Here is a 25,567-nt window from a genome sequence, read left to right as displayed (position 1 = left end):
CTGAATAATTATCAATGTACGTCAACTTGTTTAATATTCAGTTCTCCTCTGCTCAAATTTTAATGCTGATTGCTTTTTTCATGCCTTCTTTCAGGATCTGCCTAATTTAGTGACCAGGGAAAGACAAGCAGACAAAGTAAAGGTTTGTGGCGAGCCAGACTTTTTCCCATGTGTGCACAGACCACGTGGTCTATGAACATGACAACCCCCACTTCCTGTTGCGGGGAGTCACACAGGTACCGGGTAGTATGTATATGAGCTGCCAGGCACTCAAAGACATTGAACTCTCAGCTTGAGGCAGAACTAAGCACATTTGAACAGGGGAATCCATGCCTCATGCCACTCTCCAGCCTTCCCTGGGTGTTCATGGCCATCGCCTTCTCTGGTACGGGTGCTTCCAAACGTGGGTGCGAGTGTTCAGGGTGAAAGGCCTGCACACAGGCACGTGGAGCTTCACAGGGACTTGGGGAGGAAAGGAGGACTGGAGGAAAGCAGGCATCTTAGGATTTCAATTTTTTGTCTTTGGATCCTAAATAACTCCTACACTATTTTATTCACTGCTTCATCTTTGTTTTCTGATTTTTTCCCCCACAGGATCTGGTGTGGCCCAGAAAGTTACTCAAGACCAGTCAGATGTATCCAGCCAAGTGGGGCAGTCAGTCACTCTGAACTGTCAGTATGAAACAAGATGGAGTGCTTACTACCTTTACTGGTACAAGCAACTTCCCAGTGGACAGATGACTTACGTTATTCGTCAGGATTCAGAAGTGACAAATGCAAGGAAAGACCGCTACTCTGTAAACTTTAAGAAAGCAGATAAATCCATCAACCTCACCATTTCAGCCTTACAACTGGAAGACTCTGCAAAGTACTTCTGTGCTCTCAGTGACTCACAGTGCTTGAAGTAATAGGAAAAGCTGTACAAAAACCCCAGAGCTTAGTAAGAGAGAGCCCCCTGCTGCAGGACACCAGCTGAAATGCACACCCGTAAACCCCAGACAAGAAATGATAGTCCTGTGGTTATTTAAGTTGTGGTCTGGATCAGAAGATTTAGTTCTAGTTAAAGGCACCTTCTACGTTATTTGGAAACAGGTGTCCAGAGTAATTTTCTACTAATATATTCTCCACTTGAATTTTTGACTTTAAATCAACTGTACAGAACATGTGTAAAGTTGTCTAAATTTGAAAATGTGCCCCATAATATTTTAAACTGGCAGTTTTACTTCATCACAAAACTGGGTCTAGTTGTGTGGAATCACCATCAAAACTACTTCCTTAATCATTTCCTCTTAGACTTTGTGTCAGGGCATAATCAGAAAAGCAGAACCATGGGTGATGTAGAATAAGAGATTAGTTCTAGGGATTAGAACTCAGGCAATGGCTAGAGCTGGTGGACGAGTCTGTACAAAGTTGTTATCTTTATATCTGGTGTGAGCCTGAATTCACTTTAAGTCAGCTTAGAGTAACACTGATGCTTTTAAAATGTGGTATTGGATAAGACTCTTGAGAGTCCCTTGGACTGCAAGGAGATTCAACCAGTCCATCCTAAAGGAAATCAGTCCTGAATATTCATTGGAAGGACTGATGCTGAAGCTGAAATTCCAATACTTTGGCCACATGGTGCGGAGAACTGACTCATTGGAAAAGACCCTGAAACTGGGAAAGATTGAAGGTGGAAGGAGAAGGGGACGAAAGGGGATGAGATGGTTGGATGGCATCACTGACTCAATGGACATGAGTTTGAGTAAACTCCGGGAGTTGGTGATGGACATGGAGACCTGGTGTGCTGCAGTCCATGGGGTCGCAAAGAGTCACACACAACTGAGCAACTGAACTGAACAAAACTGAACTGAGGGTAACATTTGTAAAGGAAAGTCTGATGGGGACAAAAGTATGGACAAACTGTGACAGACAAAGTCATACTTGAACTATGAGGACAACTGGAACCCACAGACTTGTCTGTCCCTCACCTGCTTTAGTCTCACAATACTGGGTGACCTTGAAGAGAAGTGGGTGTCATTTGCTATCATGCTACACACATACTTGGCCAAGAAAAAGAAGATGAGGAGGACATCTAACGGGAAGTGGAGGAGTTATGAGTCAACCATAAGATGAGCTAGTTCAGCAGCAGCGATTTGTAGAAAAAGCATTTGCCAAAATCCAATAGTCAACCATAGTGGAAACTCTAAGAAACACAGGAATAATGGAGAAGTTCCTCAACAGCTCTTAGCATGTTTATTGGTAAAAGACTATGCTTCTCCCTAAGGAAGGGAACAAAGGGAGAATATCCACTTTAATCACTCTCCTTCAGCAAGTGCTGGATGTTGCAGCCAGTGCAGTAAAGCAAATAAATATATAAACAATCTTTTAAGCCAGAAAGGCAGTCAAATCACCACTATTTTCTATCTATGTAGAAAATCCCAAAGAATATGCCCTCCAAAACTCCTACAACTATTAAGTGGGTTCGGAAGGTCTCAGGATATATAAGGCAAACACATAAAATAAAATGCATTTTTATATACTATCAGTAAACATGCGGATACCTAAATTAAAAATATAATACTATTTACAATGGCTCAAGAAAGACCCTAAATCCTTAGGCATAAATCTAAGAAAACATGTACAGAACTTATACACAGAAAGCTACAAAACACTGCTTCTTCCAAAAAATAAAAATAGTGAATTATTCTAGCTATTATCCTAGAAAGACCAACTTTCCCCCAGTGGAGCTGCATAGGCACTTTTAGAAAAAAAAAAAATTGATGGCACATGTATTATGACCTGTTTTTGGACTTAATTCTGTTTATTGACTTCTTTATTTTATCCTCATATCAACAGACCATTCTATCTTAATTACTGGGGTTCATACACATTTTGAAATCTGGAAATGCAAGTCATGTTTTCTTTGTCTTATTCAAGGCTTATTCTAGGTCTTTGCACTTCCACGTAAGGTATAGAATAGCTTCTACCAGAAGAGACTGAGGTAATTTGATTGGGATTGTGTTGAATTTATGAATTCATTTAGGAGAATTGACATCTTAACATATGGAGTCTTTATATCCATAACCTCTTTATTTATGTCCTCTCTAATTTCTTTCATTAATTTAGGTCCTCTCTAATTTCTTTTGTTAATGTTAAGATTTTTGTAGAGGACTTGCATTGTTGCTGTTGTTTAGTCTCTGTCATGTCCAACTCTTCATGACCCCACGGACTGTAGCCTGCCAGGCTCCTCTGTCCATGGGATTTCCCAGGCAAGAGCCCCAGACTCGGTTGCCCCTCCCTTCTCTAGGGGATCTTCCCAATGCAGGGGTATTTTCTACAAGTACAAACGTATGATGTGTAAATAAAAATAGTCCACCTGGTTGGCAGGCAGACTCTCTACCACTGAGCCATCTGGGAAGCAGGGCTACTTATAACAATTTTATCTATTATTTCGTATAGCTTTTTTACCTTAATTGACCTAAACGCCCAGCATCAAATCCAGAGCTAGGATTAATTGGGTTAAGACAAATGTGGATACAGGGAATTAATTATGCCCTGAAATAGCCAGAACAGAGCTAGGACACCTGTCAATATGAGAACAGATTTAGTTCAACAGCCAAATAGATGGTACCAACCTCTTGTTTGGGGTTTTGAAAACACTATTTCATTGAGCAGCCCTAGGAAATGGTCTTTCCTGACATTAGTGTCTGTAGGTGGCAAGGACTGGTCACCACTGAGTACCAGGCCATGATTTATGTTAGTTACCCCAGACCTCAGAAGTGAGGACATTTCTCATCTCCTATGTGATTTTTATCTCTCAAATAAAAACTATTCTAGAGTTATTGGAGAGAAATCAAGAAGAGGTCTTGCATACTTTATATTAATTTAGTTCTGAAGCATTTGATAAATGACATTTTAATTGCATTTTCTAATGCTTTTGCTAGAATCTAGAAATAAAATTGATTTTTGTGTTTGGTGACTGTATCAATGCACTAATAGATTCTAGCTCTTAAACAGCTTGTTTAGAGGTACTTTGTATTTTCTACATGTATAAACTTATGATCTGTAAATTAAAATAGTTCTGATTCTCCTTTTCAAACTTAATATATCTTATTTCCTTCCCTGGTTTGATCCGAGGCCCTCCATTAGGACAGTGAATAGAAGTAGTGAATAGAAGTACCTGTCTTGTTTGTGATCCTGTAGGGAGTAATATTGACTTTGATATTTTCATTGATACCCTTTATTAGATTTGGGAATTTCTCTTTTATTTTTGGATTGTTGGGAATATTCATCATGCAGAGATGTTAACCTTTCATCAAATTCTCTTGATTTTTTAAAAGTAAATAAAGTACACTATTTTGGTTTTCATCAAGCAAAGAAAGATCACTTCACCTCATATGGTCAAGATATAATCTTCCAAAATTAAAAATTCTGAAAAGAGCCAATAGGCTAAAAAACTTATTTTTAGATTCTCCATATTTTGGTTTCCATTTTTTTTGTTTTTGTTATTATTTAAAATGCCACTTTGAAATGTTTCGTACAGTCTTCTAAAAAAATAAAGTCAAAGAACCCAAGAAACAAAAACGTTTGTTTTCTTTCTATCTTTTGCTAATATAGTAAAATAATATATTCCTACATAGCTTAAATGAATTCATTTTTACTTGTTCCTATGTTTTCAGTAGTAGTGGGTGTTGACTTGTGTGTGTGTGATCCGCCACGTAACAGACTACCAAAGAATATTTATGAATATTTGTTAAATATTTATATGGGAATAATATTTATTCCCATATCATCAGTTTAATTTTCCTCCATCCTAGACTTGTGATGTTTGTTATCTGTTCTTGAATTTTGTCCACAAATATAACCCTCTATTTACCCTGTTGGAGTCTTTTGTTTAACTTGACTTCTATAGTATTGAAATATTGCTTTTGGAATAATTTCAAGAGTTGTTCAGCATAACTTCTTTCACTAAGTTCATGAATAACAACTCATGTACTCATTCAGAAAACAGATAACTCTTGAGTGCTTTATGTGTACCAATCTCTCTTTATAACCATTGAATAAACTTTAAATATGGGAAGATAAAAGACAAAAGGAAAACTACAAAGAAGCCAACAACTGAGGATGTGTGACAAAGAAAGGAGCCAGAAATAATGAAAACAATTTGTGGAGTGGTTTAGAACTAAGAAAACACAGATGAAAACAGAGGTCATACAACTAAGATGTGTGTATCTCAGTCATGTCCAACTCTTGGGACACCATGGACTGTAGCCCACCAGACTCTTCTGTGCATGGATTTACCCAGGCAGGATACTGGAGTGGGTTCAGTTCTGTTCAGTTCAGTCGCTCAGTCATGTCCGGCTCTTTGCAACCCTGTGAACCGCAGCATGCCAGACCTCCCTGTCCATCACCAACCACCAGAGTTCACCCAAACCCATGTCCATGGAGTTGGTGATGCCATCCAACCATCTCATCCTCTGGTGTCCCCTTCTCCTCCTGCCCTCAATCTTTCCCAGCATCAGGGGCTTTTCAAATGAGTCAGCTCTTCGCATCAGGTGGCCAAAGTATTGGAGTTTCAGCTTCAACATCAGTTATTCCAATGAACACCCAGGACCGATCTCCTTTAGGATGGACTGGTTGGATCTCCTTGCAGTCCAAGGGACTCTCAAGAGTCTTCTCCAACAACACAGTTCAAAAGCATCAATTCAAAAAAAAAAAAGCATCAATTCTTCGGCACTCAGCTTTCTTTATAGTCCAACTCTCACATCATACATGACCACTGGGAAAACCATAGCCTTAACTAGATGAAACTTTGTTGGCAAAGTAATATTTCTGCTTTTTAATATGCCGTCTAGACTGGTTATAACTTTTCTTCCAAGTAGTAAGTGTCTTTTAATTTCATGGCTGCAATCACCATCTGATTTTGGCACCCAGAAAAAGAGTCAGCCACTGTTTCCACTGTTTCCCCATTTATTTGCCATGAAGTGATGGGACCAGATGCCATGATCTTCGTTTTCTTAACATTGAACTTGAAGCCAACTTGTTCACTCTCCTTTTTCACTTTCATCAAGAAGCTCTTTAGTTCTTTACTTTCTTCCATAAGAGTGGTATCATCTGCATATGTGAGGTTGTTGACATTCCTCCTGGCAATCTTGATTCCAGCTTGTGCTTCTTCCAGCCCAGTGTTTCTCATGATGTATTCTGCATATAAGTTAAACAAGCAGGGTGAAAATATGCAGCCTTGATGTACTCCTTTTCCTATTTGGAACCAGTCTGTTGTTCCATGTTCAGTTCTAACTGTTGCTTCCTGAGCTGCATACAGGTTTCTCAAGAGGCAGGTCAGGTGGTCTGTTATTCCCATCTCTTGAAGAATTTTCCACAGTTTATTGTGATTCACACAGTCAAAGGCTCTGGCATAGTCAATAAAGCAGAAATAGATGTTTTTCTGGAACTCTCTTGCTTTTTTGATGACCTAAATCAAATCTTTTATGACTATACAGTGGAAGTGAGAAATAGATTTAAGGGACTAGATCTGATAGACAGAGTGCCTGATGAACTATGGACAGAGGTTTGTTACATTGAACAGGAAACAGGGATCAAGACCATCCCCAAGAAAAATAAATGGAAAAAAGCAACATGGCTGCCTAAGGAGGCCTTACAAATAGCTGTGAAAAGAAGAGAGGTGAAAGGCACAGGAGAAAAGGAAAGATATACCCAAATGAATGTAGAGTTCCACAGAATAGCAAGGAGAGATAAGAAAGCCTTCCTCAGTGATCAGTGCAAAGAAATAGAGGAAAACAATAGAATGGGAAAGACTAGAGATCTCTTCAAGAAAATTAGAGATACCAAGGGAACATTTCATGCAAAGATGGGCACAATAAAGGACATAAATGGTATGGACCTAACAGAAGCAGAAGATATTAAAAAGAGGTGGCAAGAATACACAGAAGAACTGTATAAAAAAGATCTTCACGACCAGGATAATCATGAAGGTGTGATCACTCACACTCACCTAGAGCCAGACATCCTGGAATGTGAAGTCAAGTGGGCGTTAGAAAGCATTACTACGAACAAAGCTAGTGGAGGTGATGGAATTCCTGTTGAGCTATTTCAAATCCTGAAAGATGATTCTGTGAAAATGCTGCACTCAGTATGCCAGCAAATTTGGAAAACTCAGCAGTGGCCACAGGACTGGAAAAGATCAGTTTTTATTCCAATCCCAAAGAAAAGCAATGCAACGAATGCTCAAACTACCACACAATTGCACTCATCTCACATGCTAGTAAAATAATGCTCAAAATTCTCCAAGCCAGGCTTCAGCAATATGTGAACCGTGAACTTTGAGATGTTCAAGCTGGTTTTAGAAAAGGCAGAGGAACCAGAGATCGAATTGTCAACATCTGCTGGATCATCAAAAAACCTGGAGTGGGTAGCCACTTCCTTTTCAGGAAGCTAGCCTGATACAGAGATCGAATCCCCATTGCCTTCACTGCAGATAGATTCTTTACCGACTGAGACACCAGGGATATTCACCTTTTTTTTTTGTCCCTAGGATATTTTAATGATTTATTATTTTTTTATTTTATTTTTAAACTTTACAATATTGTATTGGTTTTGCCATATATCAACATGAATCTGCCACAGATATACACGTGTTCCCCATCCTGAACCTTCCTCCCTCCTCCATCCCTGTACCATCCCTCTGGGTCGTCCCAGTGTACCAGCCCCAAGCATCAAGTATTGAGCATCAAACCTGGACTGGAGACTCGTTTCACATATGATATTATACATGTTTCAATGCCGTTCTTCCCAATCATCCCACCCTCTCCCTCTCCAACAGAGTCCAAAAGACTGTTTTATACATCAGTGTTTCTTTTGCTGTCTCGTATACAGGGTTATTGTTACCATCTTTCTAAATTCCATATATATGCGTTAGTATACTGCATCGGTGTTTTTCTTTCTGGCTTACTTCACTCTGTATAATAGACTCCAGTTTCATCCACCTCATTAGAACTGATTCAAATGTATTCTTTTTACTGGCTGAGTAATACTCCATTGTGTATATGTACCACAGCTTTCTTATCCATTCATCTGCTGATGGACATCTAGGTTGCTCCCATGTCCTGGCTATTATAAACAGTGCTGCGATGAACATTGGGGTACACGTGTCTCTTTCAATTCTGGTTTCCTCAGTGTGTATGCCCAACAGTGGGATTGCTGAGTTGTAAGGCAGTTCTATTTCTAGTCTTTAAAGGAATCTCCACACTGTTCTCCATAGTGGCTGTACTAGTTTGCATTCCCACCAACAGTGTAAGAGGGTTCCCTTTTCTCCACACCCTCTCCAGCATTTACTGCTTGTAGACTTTTGGATCGCAGCCATTCTGACTGGCATGAAATGATACCTCATTGTGGTTTTGATTTGCATTTCTCTGATAATGAGTGATGTTGAGCATCTTTTCATGTGTTTGTTAGCCATCTGTATGTCTTCTTTGGAGAAATGTCTATTTAGTTCTTTGTCCCATTTTTTGATTGGGTCGTTTATTTTTCTGAAATTGAGCTGTAGGTGTTGCTTGGGATATTCACCTTTCAATCTGAGAAACATTTCAAAAGGTTGACATCCTGTGGGAGTTTAGCTCTGCAGTTCATTAATTCAGTCAGTAGAGGGGGCTGCGTCATTTGGAAACAGCGGTCTTTTCTGACTATCAAGGAAAGGATTTCCATCGATGTTCCACAGAAAAGTGGGAGAAAAAAAAAAAAAAAGATTTTCATCATCTTTAGACAACTTGATTTTATAATCTTTTGTTGAGTGCATGTGATCAAGGATTCAGGGAATCACAGCCTTATATCCTAAACCTTTTCCATGTACCTCCCTAAACATTGCTTCTCCATTTCCCACCCTGGTTAACTCTTCCCTTCCCTATTGCTTACGCTCTTTTCTCTTCACTCCTCTTTTTCTGCCAGAATCAGCCACCTCCACCCTTCTCCACCCCAGATAGTTTGCTTTCCCTTCTGTCTTTTCTGTCTCAGCATCCTTGGTGTCTCTTAGTCTCAGCATCTTTGGTGCAGAGCACCTACAAACAGGGGCAGAGAGGACATAAGGATTAAGGACCATTGTTCAAGGAGGATGAGGAGAATACCATCCGTGTCATCAGTTACTATATCAAGAACAGATATATTGAGAAATGTGCCTAGATGGAGACAGATGCATGATTCCAAGGACCTTTTCAGGACGCTGAGCTCCAATGTCCAAGCTCAAGACGTTTAGTTTTCTGTCCCAATGTTATTAATAGTTCCTGTCCCTCAGAACAATCACAGCCTACTTTTAAATCTCACATACATTTGCTAGAACATGGATGGGAATTTTCATCTCTTTACAATGCACAGCTCAGTACAGTTTTCTGGGATTAAACAGTGTTTTCCACAAGGTTCATGGAACATTAGAAAATGTCTTCGAAGAAGAAATGATAAAACAGTGGTTCTGGATAGACACACCATTGTGATTGGTGTTCTTTTTCCAGAATCAGACTTTAAACTTCACAGAGGATGGCAGCACACACCCTGTGAGTTGGGGATGTCTCTCCTTCTTTGGGGGCATGACTAAAACAGGGGAGGAAGACCTAGACAAGGAACTGCTTGATCATTGGCTGAGAGATCCTGGCAACAATACACTGCAACAGATATCTGCACTGGTTGTTAACTCTTTACTAGCAGCAGTTGTTTCTGTTCTCTGGAAACAAGCCTAGGAGCAGACACAAGTGTGAGCTCTGAGCCCACAATCCTGGTTTTCCCTTGAAATATGAGGCTGGTGATTGGAGTAACTGTTTTTCTGACCTTGGGTAAGTGTTCTGTGTCTACAAGGGTTGACTTTGAAGCCAAGGAACCATAAAGGGTCATTTGCTCTCTACTCCTCTCCCTGTGTTTTATTCAGCATTATAGCAATGGAATTGAGAACAGATCTATGCATTTGCTAGGGAGTACAAATTTCTATGTGACAGGTTAATTCATAGCCATGATCCAGAAGAGACCTTAGCAATAAGCATGTTGGAAGAAATCTCTGGGGTTATTGAGCCAAGGAGCCCGGGATAAAGCCTATAGAGTTCTCAGATTCTTGCCATGTGTCTTTGGTCCCTATAAAATAAGCACCAATAATATTTCTCAGGACATAGATAAAAACACTGGAGTAGGGGGTAGGTCCAGACAGTTTGGGGAGTGTTGTGCCCTTGATCCACAGAATTACACTGATTTGTTGTCAGGGGATAATTTTATTTCCTTGACCCTTTAGGGACTGTGATTAATTCTAAGACCATCCAGCCTGGCCCCATGGATTGTGCTGAAGGAGAAGATGTAAACCTGCCTTGTAACCACTCTACCATTGGTGGAGATGACTATATACATTGGTATCGGCAAAATCCCAATCAGAGTCCACAGTATGTCATTCATGGCTTACGAGGCACAGTGAACAGCAGCACGGCCTCTCTGACCATAGCTTCAGACAGAAAGTCCAGCACCTTGGTCCTGCCCCAGGTCACCCTGAGAGACACCGCTGTGTACTACTGCGTCCTGAGAGAGGCACAATGGGACAGACGGGGCTGCACCTGTGCAGTATCTCTGGTGGGAAGACGTGGGGACAGAGTGGGGGGAGCAGTCAAGAGAGCAAATCTAGAGTCATCTAGAAGGAGAGTCAGAGAGCAGTAAGAGATAAAGAAAATGAAGGGAAAGGAAAGGGAAGAAGATGGATAAAGAAAAGAAGAGAAAGAGGACAAGGAATAAGCACCCAGTTTACTGATGAATCTGAGAAGAATTTTGAGGCATGTCAGAAGCATAATTTTAACATAGCAATAAAGTAAGAGGTGTTAATAATTTTTATGACTCTTTCTCATGTCAATAAAATGTTGGTTTCAGTGTGCTAGTCCCAACATAAGAAGTAGGAAACATACAAATAATTCTCCTTGTACCAAAGGCTTCTTTCATTTGGATCCAAGGCCAAGTCTAGACTCTGATGTGTTACAGTTGTTCCGCTTACCAGAAACAAATTACTCTCTCTGAGAAAGATCTGAAATGTTATTGTTGCTAGTCTAGAACATTCATATTTCCCATGAAGAAGTTTTTTGAAAGAAACAAAAATTAAGTGAATAATAATTTTTCACTTCCTAGGCAGGCCTGGAAACCCTGCCTTTATAAGGCGTTTTCATCAATTTGATAATCCCTAAGCAGCACATGGAGGTTCCCCCATGGCTTAGCAGTAAAGAATCCACCTGCAGTGCAGGAGCTGCAAGAGACCCGGGTTCAATCCTTGGTTCAGGAAGATCCCCTGGAGGAGGGGATGGCAACCCATTCCAGTATTCTTCCCTGGAGAATCCCATGGACAGGGGAGCCTGGCAGACTACAGTCTTTAGAATTGCAAAGAATCGGACATGACTGAAGCGACTTAGCATGCAGGCATGCAAGCAGCTTGTGGGGCTTACCCTGGTGGCTCAGTGGTAAAGAATCTGCCTGCCAATGCAGGGGGACACAGGTTCAGTCCCTGGTTGTAGAACTAAGATCCCACATGCCTTGGAGCAACTAGGCCTACGTGCTGCTACTACTGAACCATTCTTGAACTGTCCATCTGAACGTTAGTGTCTGCAGATCACTTTACTTTCACTGCAGTGAAAATATACAGGTCCTCATCTTACATCCCTTTTACCCCCAAATCTACTGATAGAGAATAGATATTATTTACAGAGTCTGAGATAAGAGCACAAACTAAAATTATCTTCATACGGTTTCAAAAGCACTTATTTTTCTCTAAAATAGCCTACTAAAATTAAAAATCATAATACAAAACTAGCAAGCAACAGTTAAAAAAATGTATTTAAAATAGAAATTTAAAAAAATAATTTATTCACTTTCACTTTAATAAAAATAAATCTATTACAATTCAATTTTTGATGTCCACTTGGTGGTTAAGATAACTAATATTGCTCTCAATGCAGGCTGAGTCTAAAATAAATATATATAGCTTTTAAAGTCATCAGTACCATTTTTATAGAATCCATATATATGCATTAATATACAATTTTTTTCCTCTTTCTGACTTACGTCACTCTGTTTAACAGGCTCTAGGCTCATCCACCTCATAGAACTGTCTCATTTTTTTTTTTTTATGGCTGAGAAATATTGTATATAAGTATGGCAACTTCTTTATCTGTTCATCTGTTGATGGACCCTATTTGTGGGGCAAAAATAGAGACACAGACATAGAGAACAGACTGGACACAATAAAGGAGGGAGAGAATGGGAAAAATCGAGAGAGTAGCATTGAAACATATGCTTTACCATATGTAAAATAGATAGCTAGTGGGAAGTTGCTGTGTGATGCAGGGAGCTCAACATGGAGCTCTGTAACAACCTAGAGGAATGGGGGGAAGACTCAAAAGGAGGGGATGTATGTATACTTATGGCTGATTCACATCATTGTATGGCAAAAGCCAACACAATATTGTAAAGCAATTATCCTCCAATTAGAAATAAATTAATTAAAAAATAATACTGTTTAATACAGCAAAGTGTTCCAGCCAATAGAAGCAACTTCTGATCATGCTGATTCATGAGCAGCCTTCAGAACCACAAGTAAGTGCATAAGAGAAGCAAAAGCTGCATCCTCAGCACTTCTGGGAAAAAGCATTTCATAATGGAAGAATCTACTGCATCCATGCCACGTGAGAGGAAGATGGGGCTATATAATTAATTTTTGCTTTCTTTTCCCTAAAACTCCCACATTCCTAATCAGGGTCTGCCTTCTCCCAAATGTTCTCAGAAAGTATCCCTTAAGTCATAAAATCATGCTCTTTCTATTTCCTTCTCTCACTCTACCCCTGGCAGCACATTCTGAGTTGGTTGTGGTGGGAGGGTGGGGCGTCCTGTCAGTGTCACCTGAGCAGGATTTGCTGGGTCAGCTGATTGGCTGCAGGAGCAGGAAGGACTTAAGACACTCACTCCCTCGGGGTTCTGTTAAGTGTCTTGCAGTGAAAATGTCCCAACAAGAAGAGGAAGCATCATGAAGAGGCTAGCAGGCACTGTACTGGGGCTTCTGTTTGCCCAGGTTTGCTGTGAGTTGGGGCTGCCCCACAGGGGATCTGAAGGAATGAGGCGCTGCTCTATCGTTGGGGGAGGGAGAGGAGCTGACAAGTCCTGCAGACTTTTTATCCTTCTCATCATCTATGAGGATGGGGAGGGCACTTTCAGGGTTTAGTAGGAGTTACAGTGACCCTCACCAGTGACTGTTTCTCTTTCCTCATCACGTGTGCGAGGAGTGGATGTGGAGCAGAGTCCCCCAGCCCTGAGTCTCCAGGAGGGAGCCAGCTACACGCTTCGGTGTAATTTTTCCACTTACTCACAGAGTATGAACTGGTATCTTCAGAACCCTGGGGGCCGCATGATCCACCTGTTTTACATTCCTTCAGGGACAAAGCAGGATGGAAGATTAAATGCCATGACAGTTCCTAAAGAAGGCTGCAGCTCACTGCACATTTCCTCTTCACAGACCACAGACTCAGGCACTTACTTCTGTGCTGTGCAGCACAGTGCTCCCCAGGCACCTGCAGCCTCTACACAAACCCTCCGTGGGGCTCAGCCCCTCCTCCAGCCACAGTCATACCGTGAGGCCACCACAGGGCATCTGCAGTGCTTAATGTTACTCACCTACATCAGTAGAGTGTTAACCACAGACACCTTTTGGCCCTACAGATTATGTACTTTGGTCTTTATCTTTCCTTCTCAACATGTATCTCCTTCTGCACTAGAAACTTCTAACTGGGAACTAGCAGAGTAGTTGATAAGAGGATAGAATTAAAATAAATATTTAACCACAGCTTCCCAGTGGTAAAGAATTTGCCAACCAGTGGAGGAGATGCAGAAGACATGGGTTTGATCCTGGGGTTGGCAAGATCCTCTGGAGGAGGAAATGGTAACCCACTCCAGTATTCTTGGGAAACACTGGGAAATCTCATGGACGGAGGAGCCTGGCGGGCTCCAGTCCATGGGGTCTCAAAGAGTTGGACTGACTGAGTGACTAAGTACACATGGTGAACTCAAAAATGTTAAAAAGTGAAAGGAATTAAATGAAATCACTCCAATAAAGATATTCTCCAGTTTGTGAGAGGGTGGGGCCTACTGAAAGAATTAAAGCAGATATGAACTTAGAGTTCTAGCTGGCTGAGAAGGGCAGAAGAGGAACTTGAGTTGCCACTGAACACTGGCTCCAGAAACAATGGACAAGATACCAGGAGCATCATTTTTGCTTCTGTGGCTTCAACTAGGCTGTGAGCTGTGGAGGAGAAAACCTAGGCTATCTCATCAATTAGATGGACTGAGAAAACTGGATTACAAACAAGCTCATGCAGACAGAAACTCCAAGAAAGAAATAGATGTCTGTGGAACTAACTACTTTTTAATCTCTTTAAGTAGGGGTGAGTGGACAACAGAAGGAAAAAAGTGATCAAGAGCAGGTGAAACAGAGCCCTCAATCTTTGACAGTCCAAGAAGGAGAGATTTCCATTCTGAACTGTAGTTATGAGAAGGGTGCATTTGACTATCTCCTGTGGCACTGGCAATATCCTGGAAAAGGACCTACCTGCATTCTTGATAGCCATGCGTTCAGTTATGAATGAAATGGAAGATGGAAGTTTCACAGTTTCCCTCAATAAGAGTGCCAAACAGCTCTCATTGCACATCGCAACTTCCCAGCCTGGAGACTCAGCCACCTACATCTCTGCAGCAAGTGTCGGGTGCTCCCCCGCAACTTATACCCAAACCTGCAGTTGAGCTGCAGCCACACCCTGCTGTGTAGATGAAATACACATGCACACACACACACACACAATCTGTTTGGTCATAAAAATCTTAATATATTTAAGAAAACTGAAATTATATAGAATTAATTCTTCAAAATGGAGATGATACAGAATATCTAGTACAAAGAGATGTCTGTAGAAACTCTCAAATATTTGGAATATATGCACTAACTTAAAAATAACCATAGACATTTCTCCAAAGAAGACATACAGATGGCTAACAAACACATGAAAAGATGCTCAACATCACTCATTATCAGAGAAATGCAAATCAAAACCACTATGAGGTACCATTTCACACCAGTCAGAATGGCTGCGATCCAAAAGTCTACAAGTAATAAATGCTGGAGAGGGTGTGGAGAAAAGGGAACCCTCTTACACTGTTGGTGGGAATGCAAACTAGTACAGCCACTATGGAGAACAGTGTGGAGATTCCTTAAAAAACTGGAAATAGACATGCCTTATGATCCAGCAATCCCACTGCTGGGCATACACACTGAGAAAACCAGAAGGGAAAGAGACACGAGTACCCCAGTGTTCATCGCAGCACTGTTTATAATAGCCAGGACATGGAAGCAACCTAGATGTCCATCAGCAGATGAATGGATAAGAAAGCTGTGGTACATATACACAATGGAGTACTACTCAGCCATTAAAAAGAATACATTTGAATCAGTTCTAATGAGGTGGATGAAACTGGAGCCTATTATACAGAGTGAAGTAAGCCAGAAAGAAAAACACCAATACAGTGTACTAACGCATATATATGGAATTTAGAAAGATGGTAACAATAACCCTGTGTACGAGACAGCAAAAGAGACACTGATGTATAGAACAGTCTTATGGACTCTGTGGGAGAGGGAGAGGGTGGGAAGATTTGGGAGAATGGCATTGAAACATGTAAAATATCATGTATGAAATGAGTTGCCAGTCCAGATTCGATGCACAATACTGGATGCTTGGGGCTGGTGCACTGGGACGACCCAGAGGGATGGAATGGGGAGGGAGGAGGGAGGAGGGTTCAGGATGGGGAACACATGTATACCTGTGGCGGATTCATTTTGATATTTGGCAAATCTAATACAGTTATGTAAAGTTTAAAAATAAAATAAAATTGAAAAAAAAAATAACCATAGGTTAAAGAAACAATTACTATGACTTTAGAAAATATTTTGAAAGTAAATATTGTGAGAGCACATTATATAAATATGTAGGAGATGCAGCTAAAATAATATATAAAAGGAAATTTATCTTTTAAAAAGCTTATTTAACTAAAGAAAAAAGCTTGAAAAACTATCATCTAGGCTTTCAGCGAAAGATGATAGAAAAGTGAATTAAACCCAACATAAACTGAAAGAAGTAAATAATAAAATGTTGGATTGGTGAAATACAAACAAAGCTATAGGAATAGCCATGAAATACAAAGTTAATTTTGTTAAAATGATCTATAAGATTGAAATATTTCTAGGTAGAATTATCAAGGGAAAAAAAACACAAATTATAAAAATAAGTAACTAAAAAGAAAGTTATTCTACAAGTTCTATAATGTTAAAAGGGTAATAAAAGAATATAATTAACACGTTTATGTCACTGAGTAAGTGTATAGAAGTAAATTTACACAAGTAGGGAAGATTTATTTTTTTGACAAAGTGCAAAGACAATTAATGGAGTCAACACAGTCTTATGAGCAAATGATGTTGGGACAATAGCATATTCTTGGGAAATAATTGAAACTGGGCCTAAATATCACACCTTATACAAAAATGTGGGTACAGCCTCAAAATGAACCATACATCCAAGTGTAAGATGTAAAATTGCCAAATCTTTTAGGAAAAACAGAAGAGAATATCTTCATGATCTAGGGCTAGACAAAAAGAATTCTGACATGACACCAAGAGCACGATCCATAAACAAACTTAGATTTCATCAAAATTAAAAATGTTTGCTGTGCAAAAGACACTGTTAAGAGAAGGAAAAAGATAAACCACAGAATGACAGGAAATATTTGCAAAATACATTTTCACCAAAAGATTGTGTTCAGAATACAATGAACCCTCTAGACTCAGCAGGAAGAAAACAATCCAGTTGAAAACTGGACAATAGATTTACACAGACTCTTCATCGGAGAGCTATGTGGTAAGGAAATAAGCATATAAAAAGATGGTCAGGCTAAGTCAAATATCTCTCTTAGTAAATGGCACATTGCACTGGAAAATATGTGGGTTATTTTCAAATATCTTTTGATAGCGATTTCTAACATAATTCCAAGGTGATTAGAAAACAGACTGTAGGATTTTAACATCTTTAGACCATGAAAATTTGCACCTTGTTTTATGTCCCTGGATGTGTACCAGTGTCTCCTAGTTTATAGTCTATGGGACCTTGAATAGAATTTGCATCTTGCTTAAAGGTCAACATTCAGAAAATGAAGATCATGGCATCTGGTCCCATCACTTCATGGGAAATAGATGGGGAAACAGTGGAAACAGTGTCAGACTTTATTTTTTTGGGCTCCAAAATCACTGCAGATGGTGACTGCAGCCATGAAATTAAAAGACACTTACTCCTTGGAAGGAAAGTTATGACCAACTTAGATAGCATATTCAAAAGCAGAGACATTACTTTGCCAACAAAGGTCCATCTAGTCAAGGCTACGGTTTTTCCTGTGGTCATGTATGGATGTGAGAGTTGGACTGTGAAGAAAGCTGAGCGCTGAAGAATTGATGCTTTTGAACTGTGGTGTTGGAGAAGACTCTTGAGAGTCCCTTGGACTGCAAGGAGATCCAACCAGTCCATTCTGAAGGACATCAGCCCTGGGATTTCTTTGGAAGGAATGATGCTAAAGCTGAAACACCAGTACTTTGGCCACCTCATGTGAAGAGTTGACTCATTGGAAAAGACTCTGAAGCTGGGAGGGATTGGGGGCAGGAGGAGAAGGGGATGACAGAGGATGAGATGGCTGGATGGCATCTCTGACTCGATGGAAGTGAGTCTCGGTGAACTCCAGGAGTTGGTGATGGACAGGCCTGGCGTGCTGCAATTCATGGGGTCGCAAAGAGTTGGAGACGACTGAGTGACTGAACTGAAGTGAACTGAACTGATTGTGTGAAAATTGCATAAGTCTTAATTTTGTTGATTCATAGTGCTTTTCAGGTCAACTGTACCCTCCTACTTTTCTGTATATTCATTCTATTAATTTTTGAGAGTTTGCTATTGAAACTCCAACCAATAATTTTAATTTATTTACTTAAAAAATTGTAATATATAGTGGAACTGTATTTTGTGCTGTGTTTTCTAAGTCTAATATATACTTTCATAATTTAAAAAATAAAGAGAAAAAAAAGATGGTCGACATTATCAGTCATTAGGAAAATGCAAATTAAGGCACAAAGAGATGCTACTTCACATCTACCATAAAGACTAAAATTAAAAATAGACAATATCGAGTTCTGGCAAAGATGCAGAGAAATTGGAGCACTCATATATTGCTGGTGGGTGAATGGTCCAGTCATTCTGGAAGAAAGTTCAGCAGTTCCACATAAACTTAAATATTCACTTACCTTACAACTCTGCATCATACTCCTCAGTATTTATGCTTGAGAAATGAAAAACTTATATTTACACAAAAATCTGTACATGAATATTCATAGCAGCTATATTTGTGATGACCAAAAGCTGGAAACCAGTCAAGTATTCCTCATTGGGTGAATAGATAAATAAATCCACTGTAATACGTCTGTACAATGACATATTATTTATAGATTTTTTTCAACTTGTAATAGAGTTGTGTCTCAATAAACCATTTTCAGTTGAAAATAACAAAAATGCCTTTAATATACTAACCCAACCTACATTAGAGGTGCTCAACACTTACTTTAGCCTACTTACTTTTTTTTTACCTTAGCCTACTTTTTTCTTTAGGTGGGAGAAATCATCTAATGCAAAGTCTATTTTATACTAAAATGTTGAAAATCTCATGTAGTTTATTGAGTAATGTACTTAAAGTGGAAAATAGAATAGTTGTATGATTACAGAATGAAGGTAAATGTGTCAGTTTTTTACCCTCATGATCTCAGGGCTGGCCAGGAGCTCAGATTATTGCTGCTGCCCAGATCACCAAAGAATATATAGCAAATGTTGCTAGCATGGGAAAAGATCACATTTAAAAATTCAAAGTGTGGTTTCTACTGAATGTGCATCACTTTCTTACCACTGTAAAGTCAAAAATCCAAAGTCAAGACATCATAAGTGGGTGACAGTCTGTAGTGATTAAAAGAAACAGACTGTTAATACGTACGATAGCTTAGATGGGGCTTACGAAGTGGCTCAGCGATAAGAATCTGCCTGCAATGCAGGAGACGGGGGTTTGATCCCTGGGTGGGGAAGATACCCTGGAGAAGGAAATGGCAACCCACTCCAGTATTCTTCCCTGGAAAATTCCAAGGACAGAGGAACCTGGAAGTCTACAGTTAGTGAGGTTGCAAAAGAGTGGGACATGACTTAGCAACTAAAAAACAATAGCCTAGATGGCTTTCAGGATGTTATGCTGAATGAAGAAATAGTCAATCTCAGAGGCTACATGGTGTATGATTACACTTACTGGATTATTATGATTGTATAAATATTGTGATTCTACTTATACAACATTCTCAAAGAACAAAATTAGAGATGAAAAAGAGATCAGTAGTCAGTGTTAGAAAGAGCTGCAGGGATGGGGAGAGTGTGCAGAGGGGATTTCTTTAAGAGACAGAACAATTCTGTGTCATGATTTTAGTGGTGGTACAAGAACCAATACAAGTGATAAAATTTCATGGACTAATGCATCAAAACCAAAGAATGTGTATAAAAAATGATGATAAGTTTATGGTATTTTTATAAAATTTTATCAATATCAATTTTTGATATATGTAATTGTTATATTAGTATATATCTATATTTATAATATCATGCTGCTTTGCAAGCTGCTGTGGTCATTCATGATCTCCTCTGCTTAGTTACAAATAATTTCAAGCCCAGCCATTCGTTGCCTGTCAGCACTCAGAAGTGAAATGAGACAGAAGAGTAGATGTCTCAGATAAATACAGTCTCTCCTCCCTGCTTCAGTCATTCATGAGTTATTTTGATCTTAAATTCCATGAACTGGCACTATTTTAGACCTTGTCTGTATTTTCTTTTCTACTTATCTATTTGCCTTTGGTCCTTTTATATTAATTCATCTATTACAGCAATGAAAGCAAATGGAAGATTGACAGCTACATTCCACATGAACATGAAACAGTGCAGAGAACTTCAGTCACCAACTTCTCTGGTGTTGACAGGTACTAAGTGTCTACAGTCTGTAAATATTAAGTTTTGTAGGAGAGCAGTATAGCATTACACCAGCTAAAGATCTGGTATGTTTATCTTAACTTTATTTTATAAAGAGAAACAATAATGAGCAACTGACAAGTGAGACTGAACACTCTGGGCCAATGAGACAGAAAATATGACATGAGAATGACTCTAGGACAGATGATCTAATAAGTACAATTCTACATTTAGAGGTAACAGGATTGAATAGCCTGATTGCCCTCAAAGTTTAATACATAAGACTCAATATAAAATTTTAAAAGAATAATATTTTATTCCAATTATAATTTCATTTAAACATACACCACTGAATAGACTCTGAAATTCAGATGGGCTGATTTTTTAAGTCATTTTATGTTGAAGTGATTTTATTTGTTGAAAAATCTAAGTGGAGCCCTGGAACACAGTAAAAAAAAAAAAAAAAAAAAGACAGAGGTACATTAATTATTTTTGTATAAGATTGCTATTCACCCAGAAGTCCTAAAATCTGTGAATGTTCTAAAATAGTCACTAGATTCTGGATAGAGAAAAGTAAGTATAGGCTAAATGAATGACAAATCAGTAGATTACAAGAATATTTCTTAGGATACACTAAATTATATCTTAAAGAGGATGACAAAATTATTTTACTGAATCAATGTATATCAACTTTAGCTTCACAGCTGAATTCTACTAAAAATTTAGAGAAGAGCTAACTTAACACCTATCCTACTCAAACTCTTCCAGAAATTTTCAGAGGAAGGTAAACTTTCAAACTCATTCTATAAGGCCACCATCACCCTAATACCAAAACCAGACAAAGATGCCACAAAAAAAGAAAACTACAGGCCAATATCACTGATGAACATAGATGCAAAATCCTTAACAAAATTCTAACAGACAGAATCCAACAACATATTAAAAAGATCATACATCATGACCAAGTGGGCTTTATCCCAGGGATGCAAGGATTCTTTAATACCCACAAATCAATCAATGTGATACACCACATTAACAAATTGAAAGATAAAAACCATATGATTATCTCAATAGATGCAGAGAAAGCCTTTGACAAAATTCAACATCCATTTATTATAAAAACCCTCCAGAAAGCAGGAATAGAGGGAACATACCTCAACATAATAAAAGCCATATGTGACAAACCCACAGCAAACATTATCCTCAATGGTGAAAAATTGAAAGCATTTCCCCTAAAGTCAGGAACAAGACAAGGGTGTCCACTCTCACCACTACTATTCAACATAGTTTTGGAAGTTTTAGCCACAGCAATCAGAGAAGAAAAAGAAATAAAAGGAATCCAGATTGGAAAAGAAGAAGTAAAACTCTCACTGTTTGCAGATGACATGATCCTCTACATAGAAAACCCTAGAGACTCCACCAGAAAATTACCAGAGCTAATCAATGAATAAAGCTGCAGGATATAAAATTAACACACAGAAAATCTCTTGCATTCCCATACACTAACAATGAGAAAACAGAAAGAGAAATATTGGAAACAATTCCATTCACCATTGCAATGAAAAGAATAAAACACTTAGGAATAAATCTACCCAAAAAAGCAAAGAGGGAAGGAAATGGCAACCCACTCCAGTACTCTTGCCTGGAAAATCCCATGGGTGGAGGAGCCTGGTAGGCTGCCATCCATGGGGTCGCTAAAAGTCGGACATGACTGAGCGACTTCACTTTCACTTTTCACTTTCATGCATTGGAGAAGGAAATGGCAACCCACTCCAGTGTTCTTGCCTGGAGCATCCCAGGGATGGGGGAGCCTGGTGGGCTGCCATCTATGGGGTCACACAGAGTTGGACACGACTGAAGCGACTTAGCAGCAGCAGCAGCAGCAAAGAAACAAAAGACCTATATATAGAAAACTATAAAACACTGATAAAAGAAATCAAAGATGACCCAAATAGATGGAGAAATATACCATGTTTATGGATCAGAAGAATCAATATAGTGAAAATGAGTATACTACACAAAGCAATCTATAGATTCAATGCAATCCCCATCAAGCTACCAATGGTATTTTTCACAGAACTAGAACAAATAATTTCACAATTTGTATGGAAATACAAAAAACCTCGAATAGCCAAAGCAATCTTGAGAAAGAAGAATGGAACTGGAGGAATCAACCTGTCTCATTTCAGGCTCTACTACAGAGCTACAGCCATCAAGATAGTATGGTACTGGCACAAAGACATAAATATAGATCAATGGAACAAAATAGAAAGCCCAGAGATAAATCTATGCACCTATGGGCACCTTATCTTTGACATAGGAGGCAAAAGTATACAATGGAGAAAAGACAATCCCTTCAACAAGTGGTGCGTGGAAAACTGGTCAACCACTTGTAAAAGTAAGAAACTAGAACACTATCTAACACTATACACAAAAATAAACTCAAAATGGATTAAAGATCTAAATGTAAGACCAGAAACTATAAAACTCCTAGAGGAAAACATAGGCAAAACACTCTCTGACATAAATCACAGCAGGATCCTCTATGACCCATCTCCCACAGTAATGGAAATAAAGGCAAAAATAAACAAATTGGACCTAATTAAACTTAAAAGCTTTAGCAAAATGAAGGAAACTATAAGCAAGGTGGAAAGACAGCCTTCAGAATGGGAGAAAATAATAGCAAATGAAGCAACTGACAAAGAATTAATCTCAAAAATATACAAGCAGCTCCTGCAGCTCAATTCCAGAAAAATAAATGACCCAATCAAAAAATGGGCCAAAGAACTAAACAGACATTTCTCCAAAGAAGACATACAGATGGCTAACAAACACATGAAAAGATACTCAACATCACTCATTATCAGAGAAATGCAAATCAAAACCACAATGAGGTACCATCTCACGCCAGTCAGAATGGCTGCTATCCAAAAGTCTACAAACAATAAATGCTGGAGAGGGTGTGGAGAAAAGGGAACCCTCTTCACTGTTGGTGGGAATGCAAACTAATACAGCCACTATGAAGAACAGTGTGGAGATTCCTTAAAAAACTGGAAAGAGAACTACCATACAACCCAGCAATCCCACTGCTGGACATAAACACTGAGGAAACCAGAATTGAAAGAGACACGTGTACCCCAATGTTCATTGCAGCACTGTGTACAATAGCCAGGACATGGAAGCAACCAAGATGTCCATCGGCAGACGAATAGATAAGAAACCTGTGGTTTGTATACATGATGGAATATTTCTCAACCATTAAAAAGAATGCATTTGAATCAGTTCTAATGAGGTGGATGAAACTGGAGCCTATAATACAGAGTGAAGTAAGTCAGAAAGAAAAACACCTATACAGTATACTAACACATATATATGGAATTTAGAAAAATGATAACAATGACCCTATATGTGGGACAGCAAAAGAAACACAGATGTATAGAGCAATCTTTTGGACTCTGTGGGAAAAGGCGAGGATGGGATGATTCGAGAGAATAGCATTGAAATATATATTATCATATGTGAAAGAGATCACCAGTCCAGGTTTGATGCATGAGACAGGGTGCTCAGGGCTGGTGCACTGGGATGACCCTGAGGGATGCAATGGGGAGGGAAGTGGAAGGGGAATTCAGGAGGGGGAACACATGTACACCTATGGCTGATTCATGTCAATATATGGCAAAAACCACTACAATATTGTAAAGTAATTAGCCTCCATTTAAAATAAATTTAAAAAAATGTATGTCAACTTGTTTAATCTTCAGTTTCCATCAGTTCAAACCTTTAATGTTAATTGCTTTCTTTATGCCCCTTTTCAGGATCTGCCAAACTTAATGACCAGGGAAGTAAAAGTAAAAGTAAAGGTGTGTGATGAGCCAGTCTTTATCTGTACACAGATCACGTGGTCAGTGAACATGACACCTTACTTCCTGTTTGGGAGGAGTCACACAGGAACCAGTTACTATGTATATGTGCTGCCAGGCACTCAAAGACACTGAAATCTTAGCTTGAGGCAGAACTGAGCACATTTGTGTAGGGGAATCCATGCCTCATGCCTCTCTCCAGTCTGCTCTGGGTGTTCCTGGCTTTCACCTTCTCTGGCAGGGATGCTCTCAAACATGGGTGCACGTGTTCAGGGTGAAAAGCCTGCACACAGGCACATGGAGCTTCACAGGGACTTGGGGAGGAAAGGAGGATTGGGGAAAAGCAAGCATCTTATGATTTCAGTATGGTTTGTAAATATTTGGGTCCAACATTACTTGAATTTATACATTATTTTGTTTATTATTTCAGCTGTTTTCTTGTCCTTCCCCCCTCCCCCCCAGGATCTAGTGTGGGCCAGAAAGTTACGCAATATTAGCCAGACATAACCAGTCAAGTGCAGAACGTAGTCATCCTGAACTGTCGGTATGAAACAAGTTGGAACGTGTACACCTACTGGATATTTTGGTACAAGCAACTTCCCAGTGGAGAGATGACTTACCTCATTCATCAGTATTCAGAAGATGGAAATGAAAGGGACAGCCACTACTCTGTAAACTTCCAGAAAGCACATAAGTTCATCAGCCTTACCATTTCATCCTTAAAGCTGGAACATTCTGGAAAATACTTCTGTGTTCTCTGGGAATCCACAGTGCTTGAAGTAATAGGAAAAGCTGATCAAAAACGTCAGAGCTTAATAAGAGAGAGCCTCCCTGCTTCGGGACCCAGGTTGAAATGTACAGCTGCAGACACCAGACAAGAAATAGTAGTCCTGTGGTTCCTTAATCTGTGATCTGGATCAGAAGATTTAATTCTAAATAAAAGCTTCTTCTGTGTAATTTGGAAGCAGGTGTCCTGGATGACTTTCTACTAATATTCTCCTCTTGAATTCTTGACTTTAAATCAATCATGCAGAGCATGTGTAACCTTGTGTAAGGTTGTAAACTTTCTCTATAATAATGTAAAGTGACAGTTTCACTAAACTACACTCACATCCCAAACCTGGGTCTAGTTATCTGGAATCATCATGAAAATTATTTCCTTAATCCTTTCTTCTTAGACTTGTGTTACTTAATGTACAATCAGAGAAGCAGGTCACCAGTGGTGTCGAATACAAAATTGGTTATGAAGATTAGAACTCAGGCAACTGCTAGATCTGGTGGAAGAGTGTATACAAAGCTGCTATCTTTGTATGTGGTGCTGAGACTGAATTCATTGTTAATCAGCTGGAGTAGTATTTGTAGAACAAAGTTGGATATAGACCAAAGCACAGTCAAACTGTGACTCATAAGGATATACTAGAACCATGAGGATAATGGAACCAACTTGTCTATGTCTCACCTCCTTCAGTTCCACAGTAGTGAGTGACCTTAGGAGAAGTGGGTGTCATTTGGCATCATGCTAACATACCTACTTGGTCCAAGACAAAGAGAATATGAGGAGGAGGTTTGGTGGGAAGTGCAAGG

At 39.3% G+C, this 25,567-nt stretch overlaps 3 gene segments (V, D, J or C); all 3 read left to right on the top strand.

Annotated features, from left to right (window-relative positions):
* The first annotated feature begins 336 nt into the window (after positions 1–336).
* On the top strand, positions 337–908 carry LOC129620778 (T cell receptor delta variable 1-like). The segment is given in 2 exon segments: positions 337–385; positions 595–908. Coding segments are annotated over 2 exon segments (363 nt in total).
* Positions 909–9,778: 8,870 nt separating this feature from the next.
* LOC129620777 (T cell receptor alpha variable 26-1-like) lies at positions 9,779–10,677 on the top strand. The segment is given in 2 exon segments: positions 9,779–9,818; positions 10,265–10,677. Coding segments are annotated over 2 exon segments (453 nt in total).
* Positions 10,678–13,021: 2,344 nt separating this feature from the next.
* Positions 13,022–24,480, top strand: LOC129620776 (T cell receptor alpha variable 22-like). The segment is given in 4 exon segments: positions 13,022–13,073; positions 13,266–13,622; positions 23,939–23,983; positions 24,446–24,480. Coding segments are annotated over 4 exon segments (489 nt in total).
* Positions 24,481–25,567: the final 1,087 nt, after the last annotated feature.

The sequence above is a fragment of the Bubalus kerabau genome, chromosome 10, assembly GCF_029407905.1.
Source record: "Bubalus kerabau isolate K-KA32 ecotype Philippines breed swamp buffalo chromosome 10, PCC_UOA_SB_1v2, whole genome shotgun sequence".
Taxonomy (NCBI): Eukaryota; Metazoa; Chordata; class Mammalia; order Artiodactyla; family Bovidae; genus Bubalus; species Bubalus kerabau.
The sequence above is the reverse complement of the archived record's forward strand: the minus strand, read 5'-3'. Positions and strand labels throughout refer to the sequence as shown.